Source organism: Schistocerca gregaria, chromosome 5, assembly GCF_023897955.1.
Source record: "Schistocerca gregaria isolate iqSchGreg1 chromosome 5, iqSchGreg1.2, whole genome shotgun sequence".
In the NCBI taxonomy this organism is placed as follows: domain Eukaryota; kingdom Metazoa; phylum Arthropoda; class Insecta; order Orthoptera; family Acrididae; genus Schistocerca; species Schistocerca gregaria.
This window is the reverse complement of record NC_064924.1, coordinates 139,524,946-139,545,883: the sequence shown is the minus strand read 5'-3', so window position 1 is coordinate 139,545,883 and position 20,938 is coordinate 139,524,946. Positions and strand designations below refer to the sequence as shown.

At 39.3% G+C, this 20,938-nt stretch overlaps 1 protein-coding gene across 7 annotated transcripts in view; it reads right to left on the bottom strand.

Moving 5' to 3' along the window:
- Positions 1-1,211: 1,211 nt before the first annotated feature.
- LOC126272899 (cytochrome P450 6k1-like) overlaps positions 1,212-20,938 on the bottom strand; it is a 136,907-nt gene continuing 117,180 nt past the window's right edge. For 5 of the 7 annotated variants that reach the window (XM_049976157.1, XM_049976158.1, XM_049976163.1 and 2 more), the window contains one exon: positions 1,212-6,222. In XM_049976157.1, the coding sequence (XP_049832114.1) occupies positions 6,053-6,222 (170 nt within the window). In that variant the 3' untranslated portion in view covers positions 1,212-6,052. The remainder of the gene's footprint in view (positions 6,223-20,938) is intronic. The other 2 variants (XR_007549277.1, XR_007549276.1) reach the window with 1 other exon arrangement.

Here is a 20,938-nt window from a genome sequence, read left to right as displayed (position 1 = left end):
TCTATTTCCTCATAAAAGCTCATCAAACGTTTTCCTACATGAAACATCAAAATATACTAGTCTAACAGTGAGAAAGCCGTTAAGACAAATAGTACCCAAAAGTGGTGTGGTTTCTCGATTTGATTACGCCTATTTTGTCACTGTCTTCTAGATAAAACGAAATAGTCTTTTCAAATATTGCACATGCCAAATAAACGAAACTATTTTGGCACAAGTGGTCAATTTCATGTACCTTATTTACGTAAATAACACGACAGAATATAATTCTCCAAGTACTAATGTAAATCGTCTGTTGGGGTTATTACAAGCAAAAAGTTTTGCATTAGGAACTAGTTTCACATTTCGTTCATATTCTCTAGTTTTTCAAGCTTGACATCGAAAAGTAATAGTAGTACGACATTATTATATAAATTTGGAATCGACATATTCTTCCATATAATTTATGTAATGTCGCCATTTCTATTCCTTCCTCGTTCTAACAATCTTGTCAAGACTAATTGTGTAACTATTCCTGCCAATGTCAAAACACATTCTCTGGTCTTCAGTCATTCTGCTTTTATCCTCCCGTTAGGCATTATTAACTGTTCGTACAACTCGTTTTCCATGCTATTCAGAGAACAGCAATTAAGCCGCTGCTAACTGGGGACTGTAAAACTGGCCTTTGGCAGCGTAACGATCTGACAAAAATGTTCTCTCATGATCTCATTTTCTTAGATACACCGAGATAACACATAACACGTAATACATAATAAGAAATCACCTTAGAATGTTCTCAAAAATAATCAAATACCAGCAGAGATAAAAATGTTTTTCAAAATCGTATGGATAATCGATAGACCAACATGCGCTGGATGCTAGACGCTTTGTTGAGTAAAAAAAATGTTTTACGTTATTAATATAGTCGCCGCTACCCGAGTGCCTACAAAAGGATTTCTGTCGTATAGGCACTGGCTCGAATCTCTCTACCAGTAACTTTTATTTACATATTTGTTTAAATTTCATATTACATATGGAAAATGTTAACTAATAATTGTCAAATCCTAATTTTTGTGTAAAAATATCTTTTTATATCTCGTGACTACTCACAAGAAAGTAATATTTGATACAAAAATGCGAAGTCACGAAATAGAAAATAAAATAGTTATTCGCTTCCAGAAAGAAAATATATATAAAATATTCCTTTTCAAGTAAGGGATTTCGGATGTCTGTACCAAATTTTATTTCCATAATACCAGTAATTTAAAGTAAGAAGGTGTTAGTTTTATTAAAACATTATTATTGGGTATTTACCATTTCACACTTCCACTTGATAATAAACACAGAATCAAAATTAAACTAAAAAAGCGAGAAATATTTAAAGTGAAAAAGGTTTTTCGAGGGTTCTTAAATAAAGCCATTATAGTAAAGATGTAAAACCAGAAGTCCTGTATGGGTCGGAAACAGTGCTTTTATCTGAATATAAAATGACATCAGGAGATTGGGAAAAGATATAAAGGAGAAGCTTGCGAAAAATTTAGGTCCAGTCGAGAAAAAAACATGGAAAATGTATTTTGAGGCCCAAAAAGAAAATACATCCATTCTAACGTAAGATAACAAATGAGAACAAGAAAAGGTGTATTGCGCTCTATGGATATCTAGAGAGAATGAAGGGAGACATATTAACGAAGATCTTCCAATACAGGAAAACAGACAGACCCTCAGTTTCAACTGTAACAAGCGCTTAGTCTTCCGAGGGTAGTTTAGATGCAGGTGCGAAGAACTGATTGTTATCCAGCAGTCACTGCAAAAAACTATGAGCAAAATAAACAGAGCCTAAAATCGAAATATCGTGATAAGATCACAATTAGTCAGTCCCATTTCGAAGATGAAGAAAATATCTAACGAGTTGTTTCAGATAGCAAACAAGAGCTGAATTCAGTACATACGGAGTGCTATTACCGAATTCAAGCGGTGCAGGCAATGGGCGAGGATGGAGACCGTTACAGAACAGTACTGGCATTTAAAACGCTACGTTCATTTCCAGACGTAGTTTGTAGTCATTGGGTTAGCCACACGAGATTCCATGTATAACGCGTTTTTGAACGAAGATGGGGTAACGAGTTGTTGCCGAACACCAAACATGTGGAGACGTTCCTTCTCAGAGGTTTCGCGTACCTACGGCAGTCTCTGTTCATGTGAAAGCAGAGGTAAAGAAACATGAAGAGAAAAAGTGACATTTCAAACACTACTTGCGTTGTGGATCACATTACCTTGTAAAATCAGTCAGCTTTTTCCTCTTTCCTCTTGGCTTTGCCAACTACAACTCATCATCCAGTTAAACAACTACATGGTTCAGCTGCAAATAACTCTATAGAAGTAGGAGGAAAATACCAATGATCTAGACTTTATTTCCTAATACGAAAACATTTAAATAAATACATAGTGTTCATTTTAATCGCAGTCGCAGTGATTTTGTTATATATTTATTCAGTCACAGGATTGTAGTACTCAATTTTAAACAAATTTTTCGTCGGCCTTTGATCTTCACTAAGAAAAAAATTCTCGCATTAGTGCCATACTTCAATTATTAACGTAAATAGAAAGCGCTACTTGTACTGCTATTACGCTTCTACTGCAAAAGACGACAGGGAAGGGAATCCAAATTTTTATAGTTTTATAAATCGTTTGTTGGCATCCATCTTGATTACTTTTTAAGTGTACGAGTGAGGCTCATAAGACTTCAGGATTTCCTTATTTCACGAAATGTTCACAGTATGAAAAGAGGTTTCCGACGGATGATAGCACTCACTAGGGCACGAGATTTTGTTACACAGGTAATGCACGTTACTTTTGTACCAACCGAGATACTGGGGCAAGTATGGTTTCTTTAAATGCAATGGTGTTTTTAACGTTATTTGCCAAAGCATCAGAGAAATAATGTACAAGTAAGATGGGAGTTGTTGGGAATACGCTAATACTGTGTAAACATCATCAGCATGTAGGTCTCTCATGTCAGGCTACGTCACTAAAGGAAAATTACCTGATGAAACTCTGTTTCAACACGATCTGTTCGTTTAAACACGGAGACATACAATTTTTTAAATAGTTTTCCAAATGCCCTTCTGATTCAATAAAAGTTAGTATAGGATCCCAATAAGAAAAAATAATGGCTGAATGTGTGTCTGTCATATGACATAAGGCCACGAACAAATGCACTTTATCTCGTGCAACATTCTTTCTGCTTTCTTTCTGCATGAAACGACGGAGCCTTACATGAAAGCCTTGTCAACGTTAACAATTGTTATTTCACTGTAATTGTCGTTTCAAATATTTTCCAATGTACACGACACAGTAGCCATAGGCACTCAAATGTTAATAAATAAAACCTCACACAGAAAAGTATATGAAATAGTGGACTGCTGTCTTATTAAGAAATTGTAAGCCCTGTTTTTTATCATAATTGGCACTAGAATCTACATGTCGCGTCCTTGTAGTTAAATAATAGTCACTTTCACATCTTCCTTCAGATGTAGTGACTCCGAGAAACTACACGTCTGTTTTGGTAGGACCATTTGAGTGTGAAGTAGTTGTAGCTAGAGTAGATGAGCTGCCTCGTTTCGAGAACGAGGAACTAATGTTTCTACATGTACTTGGCACGGTTTATTCATTCGTGGCTAAGACTTTTTATTGCTCAAAAGAATCTAATACTGTGACTTGAATTCAGAGGGTTTTTCAAATTAAATGGTGTACTACTGGTGATGACACAGTTTTTGAGAGGTTAAGGGTTGAGCGTGCGTCACAGCTGGAACATGACGAAAGCTCTGTATGAGTTACAGAGATTAGTTTACAGCTTCTGGTACCTCTGATTTCGTCCTAAATTTCTATTCGAGGAAGAGTATTTAGAGATCAATATATGATGACATTATCCCTTCCTGAAGGGAGCTATTCTGGTTGCTTACTGTCCTGGGGAACACTTTGTTCGACAGTCAGCTCTCCAGGCTATTCTTTACATTCTAAGTTACTTTCATTTCCTCCTCATACTATGAGTGTTTTTCTATTGGATGCACTACAGTATGAAATAAGCTTCCTCATACTTCAAAGAAATAACCCATCTTCTCAATTTAAAAAATTAGCAGCAGCCTTACCTTACTATACATACACCACCATATATAGTCTCCAGAGTGTCACCCAAATCCTTAGATATTTTACGAATCGTTGCCTCATTCTTTGCTTTATTTTCTTAATGACATAAATTTTTATTTTCGTTACTTATTATTATCAAATAAATCTAAATTGTTATTCCATGTGTAGCTATTAGCTGTTATTCAAAATTAGGTACACCTATGTTACAAATTGTAAAGTATCTGCTGAGACTAAACACTCAGTTTCGTAAAGGATGAACAGTGAAACATTTACACGCCTGTACTCATGTCTGTAAAACTGGAAATTTGTGGGAAGTCTTACGGGACCAAAGTGCTGAGGTCGTCGGTCCCTAAGCTTACACACTATAGAATCTAACCAACCTAACTTACACGAACTTACGCCCAGGACAACACACACAACCATGCCCGACGGAGGACGCGAACCTAGGCTATCCCACGCTACCACTCATGTATGTATGTGTCACAAAATTAACAGAAGACAACGTCTTTTCTTTCTGTCTCCTTAAAAGCAGTGTAAGACTTTTATTTATAAAATAGGTTGATACAAGCTGTATGAATATGTTATACATATTTATAAATGCATGACGATAAAACGAGAAACGATGTTAATGGTTTATTGCAGTAAATAGTATGTCTAGTGTAATTCCAGAAAGATCTGCTAATGATATTTTCATGGATATTAACAAATGGTTTAAAGCCAACTCACTGTCATTAAACTTCGAAAAGACTCACTATATGCAATTCAGAACCTGTAAGAGCTTTCAACCCAGCATATGCATAAAGTACGAAGAAGAGCAGATAGAAGAGGTTGACAGTCTTAAATTTCTGGGATTACAACTTGATAATAAATTCAGTTGGGAGGCGCACACCACAGAACTGCAGAAACGCCTTAACAAATCTGTATTTGCAATTCGAGTGTTAGCAGACATAGGTGACATAAAAGTGAAAAAGCTTGCATACTTTGCCTACTTTCATTCCATAATGTCATATGGTATAATATTTTGGGGTAACTCTTCAAGTCAAACAAAAGTTTTCAGAGTCCAAAAGCGTGTAATACGTATTATTTGTGGAGTAAATTTACGGACGTCTTGTAGAAACCTCTTCAAAGAACTGGGTATACTAACTACTGCCTCTCAGTATATTTACTCCTTAATGAAATTTGTCCTAAATAATATATCTCTTTTTCCAACAAACAGCTCAGTTCATACATACAATACCCGGAACAAAAATGATCTGCACAAGGACTTAAAAGCACTTACTTTAGTTCAAAAAGGGGTCCACTACTCAGGAACACTCATCTTCAATAATTTGACAGCAAACATAAAAAATTTAGTTACAAATAGAGATCAGTTTAAAAGGAGCCTGAAAGACTTCCTAGTGGCCAACTCCTTCTACTCCATTGACGAATTTTTTAATAGAAACAAATGATGTGTTGTATATATTTATACTATTAGTATTATTATTTCAGCTTAAAAAAATAAAAATAAAAAAAAGGTGACATGTTCCACATCCACGAGGATCTCCTCAACACGGATCTACGGAAAGAAAACTAATCTAATCTAATCTAACGTGATTACCCTGCATAAAGCCAACGAGCTTTGTGCGTGAGTATTCGGCCACAGTAACTCATAAGCAGTACAGACATAATTAAGGAAATCCTTGAGTTCGGCTGCTTTTATAATTGTCATGTATTATAGCTTTGTCCGAAACCAGTTCTCTCCCGAAGAGCGGGTGAATACATGAAAATCTTTAAAAGCTTTGTGAGCCATTAAAATGGCTGGTCTCAGGAAAATATTTGTAAACTAATGTTGCACAACACAGGAAAATCCCGTGCTCTTGAAGCGTTCCCCCTGCGTCGTTTCAAACCCACACCCGACTTCAGTAAACCCGTCTTTGTGTCAGTGTCCCCATCAACTGCACCTCTTCTCCAGTCGAAGTTGAATGCCGCCGTTAGGTAGAAGTATTATAGTCCTGGCGTTGTAATCCAAGGTTTCTCGTGTCTTCTCTGTGGGCCGCACGCTGTACTTAGACAGCAGACACACCAGCCCAACCTTGACTTGCAACAGGCCAAGTCTCATACCTGAAATGTGATCGGAGAAATTCGATTAAAGCTGACGGACAGTACGTTAGTGCCTCTGGTTACCACAGATCATTATCAACACAAATTCATAGATGAGAAGAGTAGGAGCAGTTGGGCAGACAATCTTATAAAGAGGTGCCTGAATATTTCTCCTGGTTTTTGCAGGCAGTATTTCATTATAGATAAACGTAACATCTGCAAATAGTCTGAGGCTACTATTAATGTTGTCTGCAGTTCATTAATATACAACCTGAAAAATAAGGGCTCCAATACAGTTCCCTCGGGCATCCCAAGGGTGATGACTCTCCTACCAAGAAATCCTCAATCCAGTCATAAATTTTGTTTGAAAGTCCATATAACTGTAAATTTACTAACAAACCTTGGCTTCGTGATGAGTGTAATGCATCCACCTGATGCCCTTGTCCATGTCTTTCAGAAAGCCATGAGGGGATAACGTGAGTTGAACCTCGCATGAGTGATGCTCCCAGAATTCATGCTGGACAGCAAGGAGGGGGTCATTCTGTTCGAGATACCTCATTATTTTTGAGCTAAAACGGTGTTCTCAGATTCTATAAGAAGTGATCAAAAAGTTTCCACTCGAAGGCCGTACAGTTCACAATCGAGATGTCATCAGGCAAAATCGCCCTTCAGCACTGAGGTAGTCATGCCTCCAATGCACAAAGTTGGAAATACCCACTTGGTAAAACACGGTCTCCTACTGCGTGACGAAGTCCGTAACTGCCTGCTGAACATCCTCGTCCGACAGAAATCGTTGACCCTTCAACACCTTTTTAAGGGACCGAATACATGGGGAGAAATTGGGGCCACAGGGCGGATGGTCGAGAATCTCGCGCTTGAATGGCGAAATGAACGGGGCTGGCGCCCCAGACTGGCCGGCGTCTCGTGTCGAAAGGCGACCACAATGGAAGTCGGTGCGCTGGTTTTCGACAGAAATGCTGCCCCATACACACTGTTCAATCTCCTGTAGATACCTACCGGCGTTTGTTCTTCGGCAGCCAAGAGACAAAAACAGTACATTGGTCCTATTTGGACGCATTTTATAATAACATCACTATAATTCACGTTTTCGAATATACAGTACGCATGTCGGAAAGATACCAATGCAGCCCACGTGACGTAGCCGTCATCCATTCTCTCATTCGTGACAATTGTCGGTCGCACACTGCAGGGGCAGTGAAAACGCTACTACAGCGTTTTCGATGGCAACTGTTTGATCATCCAGAACACAGGTTGGAATTGGCTACCATTCTCATCTCTGCTCATATGGATCGCTGACCATGAAGACAACATCTTGGAAGAGACAGCGAGCTGCAGACAAGCGTAGGGAATTGGCGGTAAGCACTGGCGCCAACCTTCCAAGACGAGGGTATTGGATAGTTGGTACAACATTATGACGTATGTCAAAGTCGGAACGCCGACTACACAGAGAAATAGCTGGAAGCGTAGGTGATTGTTGCACATAAAATATTTTTGATTTTCACTGTGGTTTCCATTTCGAAACCCGTCGGCCTTAATAAACGAACAGCTCTTGTACATGTGTCAACCAATTAATTTAAGAATTATGGTAGGAAGAAACTCGCATAACTGTGAGAATGTCCCAATTTAGACGATATACGTCGCAATACGGCTATACGCACGTCTAAATCAGTGGGACGCTGTTTTTCCAGTCTTCCTCCTCCCCCACCCTTACCCCCCTCTCGCTCTCTCCAGCGCCTTTTTTCCACTCCAGTTATCACGACCGCGTGGAAAGCTAAGGAAAGAATCACAGTCATCACAATCACTCACTGCAAACACTTGGTTTAAAAATCATCAAAGAAGGTACAGTAGTAGCTGGAGACAATAGAGATTTCGAAACCATATGATAAACTGTAAAACCCATAATTTACTTGTTCTGACTTATAGATTAAAACTGAAATACACTCATGGAAATTGAAATAAGAACACCGTGAATTCATTGTCCCAGGAAGGGGAAACTTTATTGACACATTCCTGGGGTCAGATACATCACATGATCACACTGACAGAACCACAGGCACATAGACACAGGCAACAGAGCATGCACAATGTCGGCACTAGTACAGTGTATATCCACCTTTCGCAGCAATGCAGGCTACTGTTCTCCCATGGAGACGATCGTAGAGATGCTGGATGTAGTCCTGTGGAACGGCTTGCCATGCCATTTCCACCTGGCGCCTCAGTTGGACCAGCGTTCGTGCTGGACGTGCAGACCGCGTGAGACGACGCTTCATCCAGTCCCAAACATGCTCAATGGGGGTCAGATCCGGAGATCTTGCTGGCCAGGGTAGTTGACTTACATCTTCTAGAGCACGTTGGGTGGCACGGGATACATGCGGACGTGCATTGTCCTGTTGGAACAGCAAGTTCCCTTGCCGGTCTAGGAATGGTAAAACGATGGGTTCGATGACGGTTTGGATGTACCGTGCACTATTCAGTGTCCCCTCGACGATCACCAGGGGTGTACGGCCAGTGTAGTAGATCGCTCCCCACACCATGATGCCGGGTGTTGTCCCTGTGTGCCTCGGTCGTATGCAGTCCTGATTGTGGCGCTCACCTGCACGGCGCCAAACACGCATACGACCATCATTGGCACCAAGGCAGAAGCGACTCTCATCGCTGAAGACGACACGTCTCCATACGCCCTCGCTCAAAGTCCGTCAACTGCACATACGGTTCACGTCCACGCTGTCGCGGCATGCTACCAGTGTTAAAGACTGCGATGGAGCTCCGTATGCCACGGCAAACTGGCTGACACTGACGGCGGCGGTGCACAAATGCTGCGCAGCTAGCCCATTCGACGGCCAACACCGCGGTTCCTGGTGTGTCCGCTTTGCCGCGCGTGTGATCATTGCTTGTACAGCCCTTTCGCAGTGACTGGAGCAAGTATGTTGGGTCTGACACACAGGTGTCAATGTGTTCTTTTTTCCATTTCCAGGAGTGTAATTGCAGAAAGATGTTTATGGCAGAGATGGGATGATCCTGATAAACCGAAAGGGCCAGAGGATGATGATAGTTTGAAAGAGAGCATTAGACATCGACTGACTTGAAACATGAGAAAAGAATGCAACAGAAGGCGGTTGGACAGCTTTGAGTGATGAAATAGTAAAGGTAGCAGATATTCACATAGAAAGACCTGACTGCAATATGAAGCGGTTCCTAGTTATTCACAGACATGAAGACATCAGTGTTTCAACTTGTGGAGGGTAGATCGACATTCCAAAAGTGAAAACGAGAAGGTGTGATAACTATTTATTACCAGGCTTCACAAAAACTACTATCAATAGTGAAGTGTGTAATTTGTTTAACCATTTTATCTGCTGAAAGCATGATGCCTGACAAGTTAAAGAGACATCTTGTAACCAAACATCCAGAATTTACAGGGAAACCAAAAGAAAGTTTTGTCAAGAATCTAGACGTTTTATTTCCCACCCAGAAGAACTTTATTAAACAACTAATGCGATCTCCGGGGTCGTTTTATCCCTTTACTAGGTTTCGTATAGGTTTGTAAAATGCAAGAAACCACACACAGTTGCAAAACCTCTGGTTTATATGCAGCAACTGATACAGTATCAGCCATGTTTGGTGATTCATTTGTTCAATAAATGAAAAGTATTCCTACCTCTAATGACACAGTGAGTAGAAGAACTTTTGACATTTGTGACGATTTACTCGAGCAGTTAATAGATATACAGCGTAACAATCGTTTTGCACTTCAAGTGGACTAAGCAACTAACATTCATGAAGGTGCTCATTTGATTGATTATGTTCGTTTCTTTGATGAGTTTAACATTTAAGAGGCATTGTCTTTGCGTGAGTCGATAGTGAAAACCACTACAGCTTTTTTGATTCGATCAGTATATTTTTTAATCAAAGCGGTATATCATGTAATAGGCGCACTGGAGTTTGCATAGATGGACCTCGCTCAATATCTGGAATTCAGGATGGACTGCAAGAGAAAGTCAAACCTGTAGCTCCTGATGCTGGATGGATTCGTTGCATGAAACATCGGGAGGCTCTAGCAGCTAAAGAACTTAGTCCCCTCCTTTCTGAAGTGCTACCAATAAGGTTAACATTGTTAACGGGACATTATATGTCCTATGCCGCCAATGTTAAATTATCGAATTTTGTGACCCATTATCTTGGAAACTTTTTAAGACATCATCTTACAATTTTCCACAATTATTGAATGCACCTTTCTAGACACTCTGAACTAGAATTGTTACTAAAATTGTATTGTGGGCCATGTTATCTTTTTTATATTTTAATTACTGTAGTTCCATACGTGTTGAATCTCACACTTGGCATGCTGTGAGAATTTCACGTCTCTATAATCAGTAGCTTTTTAGAAAACTGGTCATTTATTGCAAAAAATGTAGTTCAGAGATATTGAGGTTTAAAACTTTTTTATTACAAATTGTTATACAGACTTACATTTCAGCGTCTTTTATGGACTAGAATTGCCCTGGCCCATAGTCTGTGTCTTCTTCAGTGTCTCAACAGCCCAGTAATTATCTCCTCCTTTTCTTTCTTGCTTGCTTGTTTTGTCATTTGCAGAGCAGCTAACTCTGTTTCATGTACACGAAGCTCATCCAGTTCCTGCAGTCCTTTCACTATGTTCCGTCCAAATCTTATCCCTAGCTTCTCCAGAGTCTAAAGTCTTTCATAGTTCCCACCATTAAAAGTTATTACAGCATCAGACACTGCGAACTTTAGAGTCATAAGGCCAACAAATACATTTTTAGGCACACGGCACCACACAACATTACTGAAGGACTCATTCACATTCTGAGTCTTCCCATGTAAACACTTCTTTAGTAGCTCAGGATTTGCCAAATCTCTGAAAATAGGTTTGATTGCCTCCATTCCTACCAAAGGAAGAGAATGTTTATGTGTAAATTCATGCAAGGTGCCAGAAAACTCAGCTTGCCTATATTTACACCAAGTGTTTGGTGGAGTTGGACACAAAGCATGATATGGCTTTTCATCAGTTGATATTCGACGAAAGAAAGTGCTCCACACAGCTCTTTAGATCTTCTCTAAATTGTCACTATTATATTTAATGACCTTCCCATAATATCCCTGCAATTTATCAATTACTTTGTCCATTAGTCTTCCAGCACATTTTATTGTCTTGCCATCAGACAGTTTTGTGATACCCAGTTTGGTTTTTAGGTTATACAGATGTGTTCCCATCCTTTTCTTGACGAGTTTTACGCACTCAAGTTTTTGTATAGAAACATCATTTGGCTTACAGTTTTGTACTGCAATGAAAGCCTTGCTGTCTCCATCACCTACGTAATTCACTTATCTGACACCTCTCTCCTTCTGTGAATGCTGGAAAATGTTAACCATTTCTTTTACCACCGTTCCTCCACTTCTGCCATCATAATTTTTTATACACTGCTCCTTATGAAGTAATCTGTTCTTGTGGTTCGCTGTACGACCTTGGCAGTGCTTTCTGAGAACTTCAAAATCCAAAACTTTTCCGGTGTCAATACTTAATGAAGATGTAGAACCATATTTAGGACTAAACCCACTCTTTTGCCGGTATCCATCCACAGCAATGCTGATGACTGCGTCACCCTCACTTTGTTTGACAGCTTCTGACGTAGCAGCAACCATTGAATCTTCAGCCACAGCATTTACAGAGTCCCCAATTGCTGCTATATATTTCGTATACCTAAAAGGTGGTTTTGGCAAATTCAACACAGTGAAGAGAACATTACCAGCCCTTGCAACTTTACCAATACATCTAAGGCCATAGAACAGTCTCACATTAGTTTCATACAGTTCATTGCCTGACCACTTTGATGGAGTACGAAATAATTTTTCGTTTTTGCACTTCTGACATTTAATAATTAATTTAGACAAAACACCTATTGTAGCTCCAATATCCTCATAAAGTTTAGCTTCACCACTACAAAGACAGCAAGAGATAGTTTCAGAAAGACCTTGTGCAAGGATTTGCAGATCAATAACGATGTTGTCCATAATATCATTACTTTCACCACTGTCACCCGTTTCTAAAGTTACATTCTTTTTCTATGTACCAGGGGGCGTGGCCACTTCAGAAACATTATTGTGGTTTCCTTCACTGCTAGCACACATGTTTTCAAGCACTTCAGAGGAAAATGCAGGTCTCACAAATCTGTTACCTCAAATTTGCATTTCTTTTAAGTTACTTTTACGCTTAGTCATTTTATTTATGTATAAAAAGCAATAGCAGTTAGCTTACTACAAAAATAGCCGATAATCACACTGCTTTCAACAAAAACTAGTATCAGAAACAAAGGACTGATGTGTTTATTCGTAATGTCAACTTCTGAGATGTAGTAGTAGGCACAAAACAAAGCAATTCATAGCCTTCTCGACCGTGTAGTTCCCAAGATATGAGTGCTCAGCTGTGGCAGTATACGCGTAGCTGTGAAATTCGACAGTCACACATAAATGTTCAAAATATTATTTGAAGGTGTCACAATTGTCTGTTTTTAATGTATTATATATCAAAATTTTCAGGTAAGTCCATAAAGTACGTTATGTAGTAGAAACAGAAAATGTCAAATTTTATGTACAATGTCCCCTTTAGGCAAAATCTATCAATTCTAGGATTTTTAAAGTGCTATGGGAGGAGATGGTTGCTGAAACCGTTCAACTGCTCTTTTTTTTAGTAATTCTCGGTGTATTTCAATGACTAAACTACTCTTGGGACGTCCATTAATCCATTAATTATGCGAGCACGAAATGGAGGGATGGGGGAGGGGTCTGGCGAAATTTCACCAAATCTCGTTTAAGTGGTAGGGGGTGGGGGGATAAAAATATCACATCAACTCTTTCATTCGAAGAATATACATCATTATAGCGCATAACATTTTGTTTTATTTAAGTGATCTCATGCATAAACAATATTTAAGTACCCACCAATCTGTATGGCCTCTCTGATTTAGTATGAATACTTAACACTTGTGAAAGGCTGGGCTTCCCTGGTACAAAACAAGTGCAACACAAGTGCTAGATTTTATTCGGAGAGTTTTCTGCTTCACCAGTCAGAATCACTTCATGTCAGTCAGTGTCATTCTTCAACGCTTAGGAAGTTGATGTCATTGTGTTCAACATGAATTCACATAAAAGGTTCTACAATGCGTATGTAAAGCGGAATGTCTAAAAGTCGAAGCACATGTGTGAGCAAGAAGTCTACCGTTTGTGGAAGGAAGCTAAGCTGTAGTTCACTGACAAGGATTCTCTTACTGATCATTCAGGGGCGCGCTGGAAACTAATGCCTCCGAATTGCTTATTCTGTTCTCAATGTAGGTTGAGGTGTTTCATGTCATGCATATTAATAGGTCGGATTTCCCACTTCGTCGACACTAGCTGCAACACTATACAGTTAGGGGACTCCGAATCGTTGGGTCTAAGATTCCACTGTGTGGCGTAACTATGTCGGTGCGTGAGAAACTGAGTGCTGCAATCGAGTTTAGAATTCGAAAAGTAAGCCCACACATGGTGCATTCCTTCCTTCAGCATGACAATGCCAGACTACACACTAGTGCTGAGACATCTGCGCAATTCGATATTTTGGGTTGACTGCCATCGATCATCTGCCATATAGTCCCATTTTGACCCTACCTGATTTTCACCTGTACCAAAATTTAAAGAATACCCTCGTGGATTTCACTTTGATGGTGATGAAACGGTGCAAGCACAGGTGAGGTTGTGGCTCCGTCAACTGAACCAAACATTTCGCAGTGACAGTATCAACAAACTGGTCTGTCGTTGGGAGAAATGTGTTGTTGCTAGGGTGACTCTTGAGAAATAACTATGTAGACATGAAGCATAAAGATGTAGAGTGTTAATAACGTTTGTTTTGTTTAAAAAAGCTTTAGGAGTTATGAAAAATTTGGAGCACAGCCTTGTATAAAACAGGAGATTGAAAAGCTACATGATCATATGGTTCAAGGGAAAATACAAACAATACTGTTGTGGTTGGCTGGAGAGCCAACACAGGGTTACTAAAGGAGGCCGAAATGCACGCGTTTTAGCTCATGCAGGCTGGCGTGAGGTCTGGAACATGTCAAGGGAATTAGAATTGAGAAAAACGGACGTAGCTGGTGGAATACTTAACTTTAATCCATTAATGACGAACGTCGCTCTTGACGGTACATGATTTACAATATCAATAGAAACTGATCATGGTGCCTTGCTAGGTCGTAGCAAATGACGTAGCTGAAGGCTATGCTAACTATAGTCTCGGCAAATGAGAGCGTAGAAGTCAGTGAACCATCGCTAGCAAAGTCGGCTGTACAGCTGGGGAAAGTGCTAGGAAGTATCTCTAGACCTGCCGTGTGGCGGCGCTCGGTCTGCAATCACTGATAGTGGCGACACGCGGGTCCGACGTATACTACCGGACCGCGGCCGATTTAAAGGATACCACCTAGCAAGTGTGGTGTCTGGCGGTGACACCACAAATACTGTGTTCATCTGCAAAGAAAGTAAAGGTTCAGTGGCATTTAATGTGTATAATATACAAATAAAAGGTCAAATTTTAGCGATCCGTCGAAACAGTTGATACTGTCCCCACAGAGGCTCTTTGGCTACCTGTCTTTTTTGGTCTGTCCTGTCACGTGTTAAAAACATGGTTTATCACACTTTATAAACAAAACATTATTTTATTTAAGTGTTTTAATCAATAAATTAAAAAAATAATTTTGTACAACTACTGGTAAATCTCACATGGAGGGGAGGGAGAGTGTCACCATATCTCACCAAGGCGCGAGGTGGGTCCAAATTTTAAAGAAGCCTCTCACGTTATTAATAGGCGTCCTCTAAAATGAATGTTTGAACTGTGGTCTGAGGTGTTCTGTTTCTTAAAGGGGAGAAGTCACTCTCTATCAGACTTCAGCAATGGAGATTTTCTATTGAAAATGACTTACCTCACTGGCATTTTTCGGTAACTAAATATTCTTAACATTTCACTTCAAGGTAATCAGGCAACTTAACTATCTTGCAGTGAATAAGTGAAGGCGTTCATAAAGAAATTAGTGCTGTGGCAAAAGCGAATGGAAAGTGGCATGCTTGATATGTTCCTTAATCTGTTAGAGGGCACAGGTAATCCGATACTTCCAGTGGAGATAGAAGCTGGCCTACTTCATCATCTTGCAACATTAGAAGTTCACTTCAAAAAGCATTTCAGAGACAATTTTGATAAGTTTATTTGGATTAAAAATCCTCTCAAAAAAGCTCCTGAACTATCTTATCTAAACATAAAAGAGCATGAAGAACTTACTGATCTCACTTGTGATGCTTTACTGAAGATTAAATTTAATGAAGTGTCTTTGTTGGAGTTTTGAAAACAAATTAGCAAAGAACTCCCATCGCTGAGCCAAAGTGCAATGAAGATCCTGAGCCCTTTAGCAAGAACGTAGTTGTGCAAGACTGGCTTTTCAGCTATCGTTCAAAAGTAAATGTAAGCAAATAATCGAGTAGCTGCTTCTGATATTACTTACACTATGCCTCGAAAAAGCTCATTCATCACAATTAATTTTGTAATTTAAATGTTTAATGTTACTCTACTCCTTATTTGCAGAATTTTAAATATTGTTCATTTCATAGGTTTCGAATAAATAAAATTGTGATTAAGATAAACAGTTTGTTTCGTATTTTCATCACAATAATTCATGCACTTTTGGTTCTTGTTTCATAAAATCCTTCTAAATTGAAATTGGTTAAACAGAGAATAAGGCAGAGAAAACAGATCACAGTGATCATTTTATTAATTAAGTAAGCTGGGAGGGGGGGGGGGGGGAGGGCTGAGTCTGATTGTATTTTTCATTGTGAAGGAAAAACGTTTCAGAACCGCTTCTCTAGGGGAAATACAGAATTACAGAAGCTTACATGACAGTAGATAAAAATGAAAGAGAAAGATGTTGTTCTTGTGGTCTTCAGTCCAGAGACTGGTTTGATGCAGCTCTCCATTCTACTCTATCCTGTGCAAGCTTCTTCATCTTCCAGTACATACTGCAACCTACAGCCTTCTTAATCTGCTTAGTGTTTTCATCTCTTGGTCTCCCTCTAGGATTTTTAACCTCCACGCTGCCCTCCAATACTAAATTGGTGATCTCTTGCTGCCTCAAAATATGCCCTACCACCCGATCCCTTCTTCTAGTCAGGTTGTTCCACAAATTTCTCTTCTCTCCAATTCTATTCAATACCTTCTCATTAGTTATGTGATCTACCTATCTAATCTTCAGCATTCTTCTGTAGCACCACATTTCGAAAGCTTCTATTCTCTTCTTGTCTAATCTATTTATCGTCCAGGTTTCACTTCCATACAGAGCTACACTCCATACAAATACTTTCAGGAACGACTTCCTGGCACTTAAATCTATACTCTATGTTGACAAATTTCTCTTCTACAGAAACGCTTTCCTTGCCATTGCCAGTCTACATTTTATATCCTCTCTTTCAACCATCATCAGTTATTTTGCTCCCCAAATAGCAAAACTCATTTACTACTTTAAGCGTCTCATTTCCTAATCTGATTCCCTCAGCATCACCCGATTTATTTCGACTACATTCCATTATCGTCGTTTTGCTTTTGTTAATGTTCATCTTATATGCTCCTTTCAAGACACTGTCCACTCCGTTCAACTGCTCTTCCAAGTCCAAGTTCTGTCTCTGACAGAATTACAATGTCATCGGCAAACCTCAAAGTTTTTATTTCTTCTCCATGGATTTTAATTTCTACTCCAAATTTTTCTTTTGTTTCCTTTACTACTTGCTCAATACATAGATTGAATAACATCGAGGATAGGCTACAACCCTGTCTCACTCCCTTCCCAACCACTGCTTCTCTTTCATGCCCCTCGACTCTTATAATTGCCATTTGGTTTCTGTACAAATTGTAAATAGCCTTTAGCTCTCTGTATTTTACCCCTGCCAACTTTAGAATTTGAAAGAGAGTATTCGAGTCAACATTGACAAAAGCTTTCTCTAAGTCTACAAATGCGAAAAACGTAGGTTTGCCTTGCCTTAATCTATTATGTAAGGTAAGTCGTAGGGTCAGTATTGTCTCACGTGTTCCAACATTTCTACGGAATCCAATCTGATCTTCCCCGAGGTCAGCTTCAATCAGTTTTTCCATTCGTCTAGTCTTTTGGAGAAAGTACCAACTTCTGTATCAATACAGAGAGTTCATATGCCAGTCCGATGCTAAGCGGAAAAGGATGCAAGATGGAATAGATGCATAAAAGGGCTACAAAAAGGAAACACACTTGAAGACAATGTTATGGAAAGGGGAGGATTAGACGAGGAGGAGCTGGGAGACTGATACTGTGAGAAGAATTTGACAGAGCACTGAAATATCTATGCCGAAACGAGACCTCTGGAGTAGGAACATTTCCTCAGAATTATTGAGATCCTTGGGACAACGTACCATGACAAAACTTTTCCACTTGGTATGCAATATATATGAGACAGGGGAATACCTACAGAGTTAAAGAAAAGTGTAATAATCCAAATCTGAGGAAGACTTTTGCCGAAAAGTTTGAATATTACCGAAGCAGCAGTTTCAAAGTCATACTAGCAAAACACTAACACGAAGAGCAGGTTGGAAAGGCTATGAAAGCCAACTATGAGGAAATCACTTCGGATCCCAGAGAGATGTAGAAGACGGGAGACAACATTGGCACAACGAATTATCTTGGACGATTGAAGAAAGATACACGCGTTTACAGAATAAGTAGAAAATGTAAACTGGCAAACGCTCTTTACAGTTCTCATTTTATAAGGGATAAAATACAGGGAGAGAATGGATAGCTTTAGCTTGTACAGAAACAAGACTTCAGTTAGAAGTGTTCCAGGACATGTAAGGTGGAGGGTAACAGAGCTGAGTGAGACAAGGCTAACCCTCATGTCATTCAGTCAGCATAGTAAGCAAGAAATGAAGGAAAACAGGCAGAAATTCGGAAAGTGAATTAAAGTTCAGGGAGAACAAAAATCCTTCATGGTTTCTTGTAGATATTGTTGTTGTGTTAAAGACTGTAAGTGACTTGGAAGGTGAGCTGAACAAAATGGATAGTGTCTTGAAGAGAGGCTATGAGATGATCGTCAACACAAATAAAGCTAGTGTACTGGAAGTAGTGGCATTAAATAATGTGGCAATGGGGAATTCGATTAGAAAATGGTGCACGGAAGGTAGCAGACGAATTTTGCTATTTACGGAGTTAACTCACTGACTCTGACAAAAGTAATGATAATGGAAAAGTGCAATAAAATGAAGACTTGCAACAGCAGAGAAAGTTTTTCTGAAAATGAATGATATTTTAACATATAAGCGAACGTAGATGATTTACAGAAATTTATTGCACACCTTATCTAAAAGAGGGGATCAGTTGGTAAAACAGATTCTGATACGCCACGAAATAGTCTGGAATTATAGAGGGAGAAAAAGACCTGAATACAGGGAGATTAATAGACTGCAGGGAGATAAATACTTGACTATACTAAGCACTTTGATGTATGTACAGTTTTGTTGTTATGCAGAGATGAAGAGACTTGCATGAGATGGCTTAGTGCGAAGAGCTGCATCAGATCAGTCTTTGGAGTGGAGGCCACAATGACAACAACAAACGTGTAATGTTTTCGTTTACTTTTTTCGGTGTAAACATTATGTCTGTCGTTATTCATGTTTATTGACAGTCAGAGCCGCCTTTTATTCGAGTGGTATACGTTTCGTGAGGGACAACGTATCCCGCTTGTCTTCATCTGAAAACACAGCAGCACTTAATCTTTAGAGACAAGCTATTGAAGTAATTGAACCACCTTAATTGACATAGAAGATAAAAATGCCTCAGTTCTAACACGTACTTTTCCTCACACAAGTTGATACTTTATTTAATATGTAACAAATTAACCATTAAAATATAAACACGAATTCGGCTCGTCTGCATACATGTTGCTTCGATAAAATGTGACTTCCAACTCATATTTTCTAAATCACATGCTGTTGTTTGACGTGCGTGAAGATAACATTCCATTTACTTTTATTTTGATACTATTAGGACAAATTTTGTTTTTTTATGTTTGTAGCACCTCATACGTACAGATACAATAAATATCTTATCAATATAATTTCCATACTTGCGGAACCAGATCTGTGTCAGGGACCCGTTTTACATTGTCGATCACTGAAGGACAGAATTAATAAGTTATAGCATCGTTAAGTATATATCGTCTGACGTTTGAACAGTGACTGGTTAAAGTAAGCTGCATCGGCTGAAGGGGAGCAGTGTGTGGAGAGTTAAGTTAGAGGTGCTGTACGCGTCTCACAATAAATGTGTAGCTGTCAGACTGTTAATGAGAGTGATAGAAATTGTATTAATACCTCAATGCTAGGGTCTAATTTTCTTCAGAAGTTACAACTAACTATTTAACGTCAAAGTAAATACTTCATTTACTATTTGGCCACATGAGAAAAAAAGTCGAACGCAACCGTGTACCTACTCTTTTAGATAATGAAGCTGAATCATAATGAGTAATACAATGTCGTCAAATGTCGTTATAACCTATTATTTTGATTACTGATATGAATTCAGGATGTCTAAATACAACAGGAGCAGGAGTCCCATGCTCTTGTAAGCAATAGTTTGCAAGCATTTAGCATTTTATCATGTTTGATTGAAAGCTATGGATTAAATTTGCCAACACCATATTTGATGTGAGCGGTTAGTTGGGACAGTATATTCATGGATTTAACAACATGTGGTAATTGGAGTAGCAGTTTTTTATTTATTAGTGATTGTTTCCGTTTCTGGTCTATCGCTGTAGATTATTTGGTATCACTTTTGGTTGGTGGTCAATATTACTGATGGGATTGTATAAGCCACTTTAAATAATGAAGCTATGCGAAGTTTGAGGTCGTCAGACTTAAGACGTCGGCTGTAGGAATTTTTGAAGCCTTTCATAGAAGTTTTAAGAGCAAAATTTTGTTAGTTCTAAAAATTCCTAAGGGCACATTTAAATGGATAGCAAGATATGCTTGGCTCTTAGGAGGATGAAACGGATGTGTCTCTTTAGGAAGAATTGAGGGAGTTGGCAGTTGCGCAAATGCGGTCGGAGGGAGTGGTTTGATTTTTTATTACGAGAATGCAGTGAAAATCAACAATCATTCTGAACGAAGCCCGCTCCCGTTGTATGTACAAGACGCAGGACGTTTGTTATGCACTGTACATGTCGATCAAGTCACCGACTTCACTCGGTATACACATGAACAAGCACACACTCACATACACTAGGTTTCATACTTATTGTCTGGAAGGGATATTAAATTAAAAATATCTCTCACACTCTGGTCCTGACCAAGCTTTTCTGAAAGTTTACGTTGGTAGTGAGGCAAATTACAGAAGGGGAATCCCCTCCCAAACGATTTCCACGAAGATTTCCCGCCCCCCACTGTCCACTCACCTGGGACTTGCTGCATAGTCCCTCATTCTCCAGTGGGTCATCACCCAAACAGCCCAATGTGCCTTTAAGGACAGGGAATGAAGAGTAATAAAAACAAGGGTCGGGGATTTAGTCGGCAGCGCAGCTAAGCCGAATCAACGTCCCTCGATTCTCTGATCTGCAGTAGGTCACAAAACTGTGGACATCGAATATTTTCGGATGTGTACGAAAGGTGTGATAA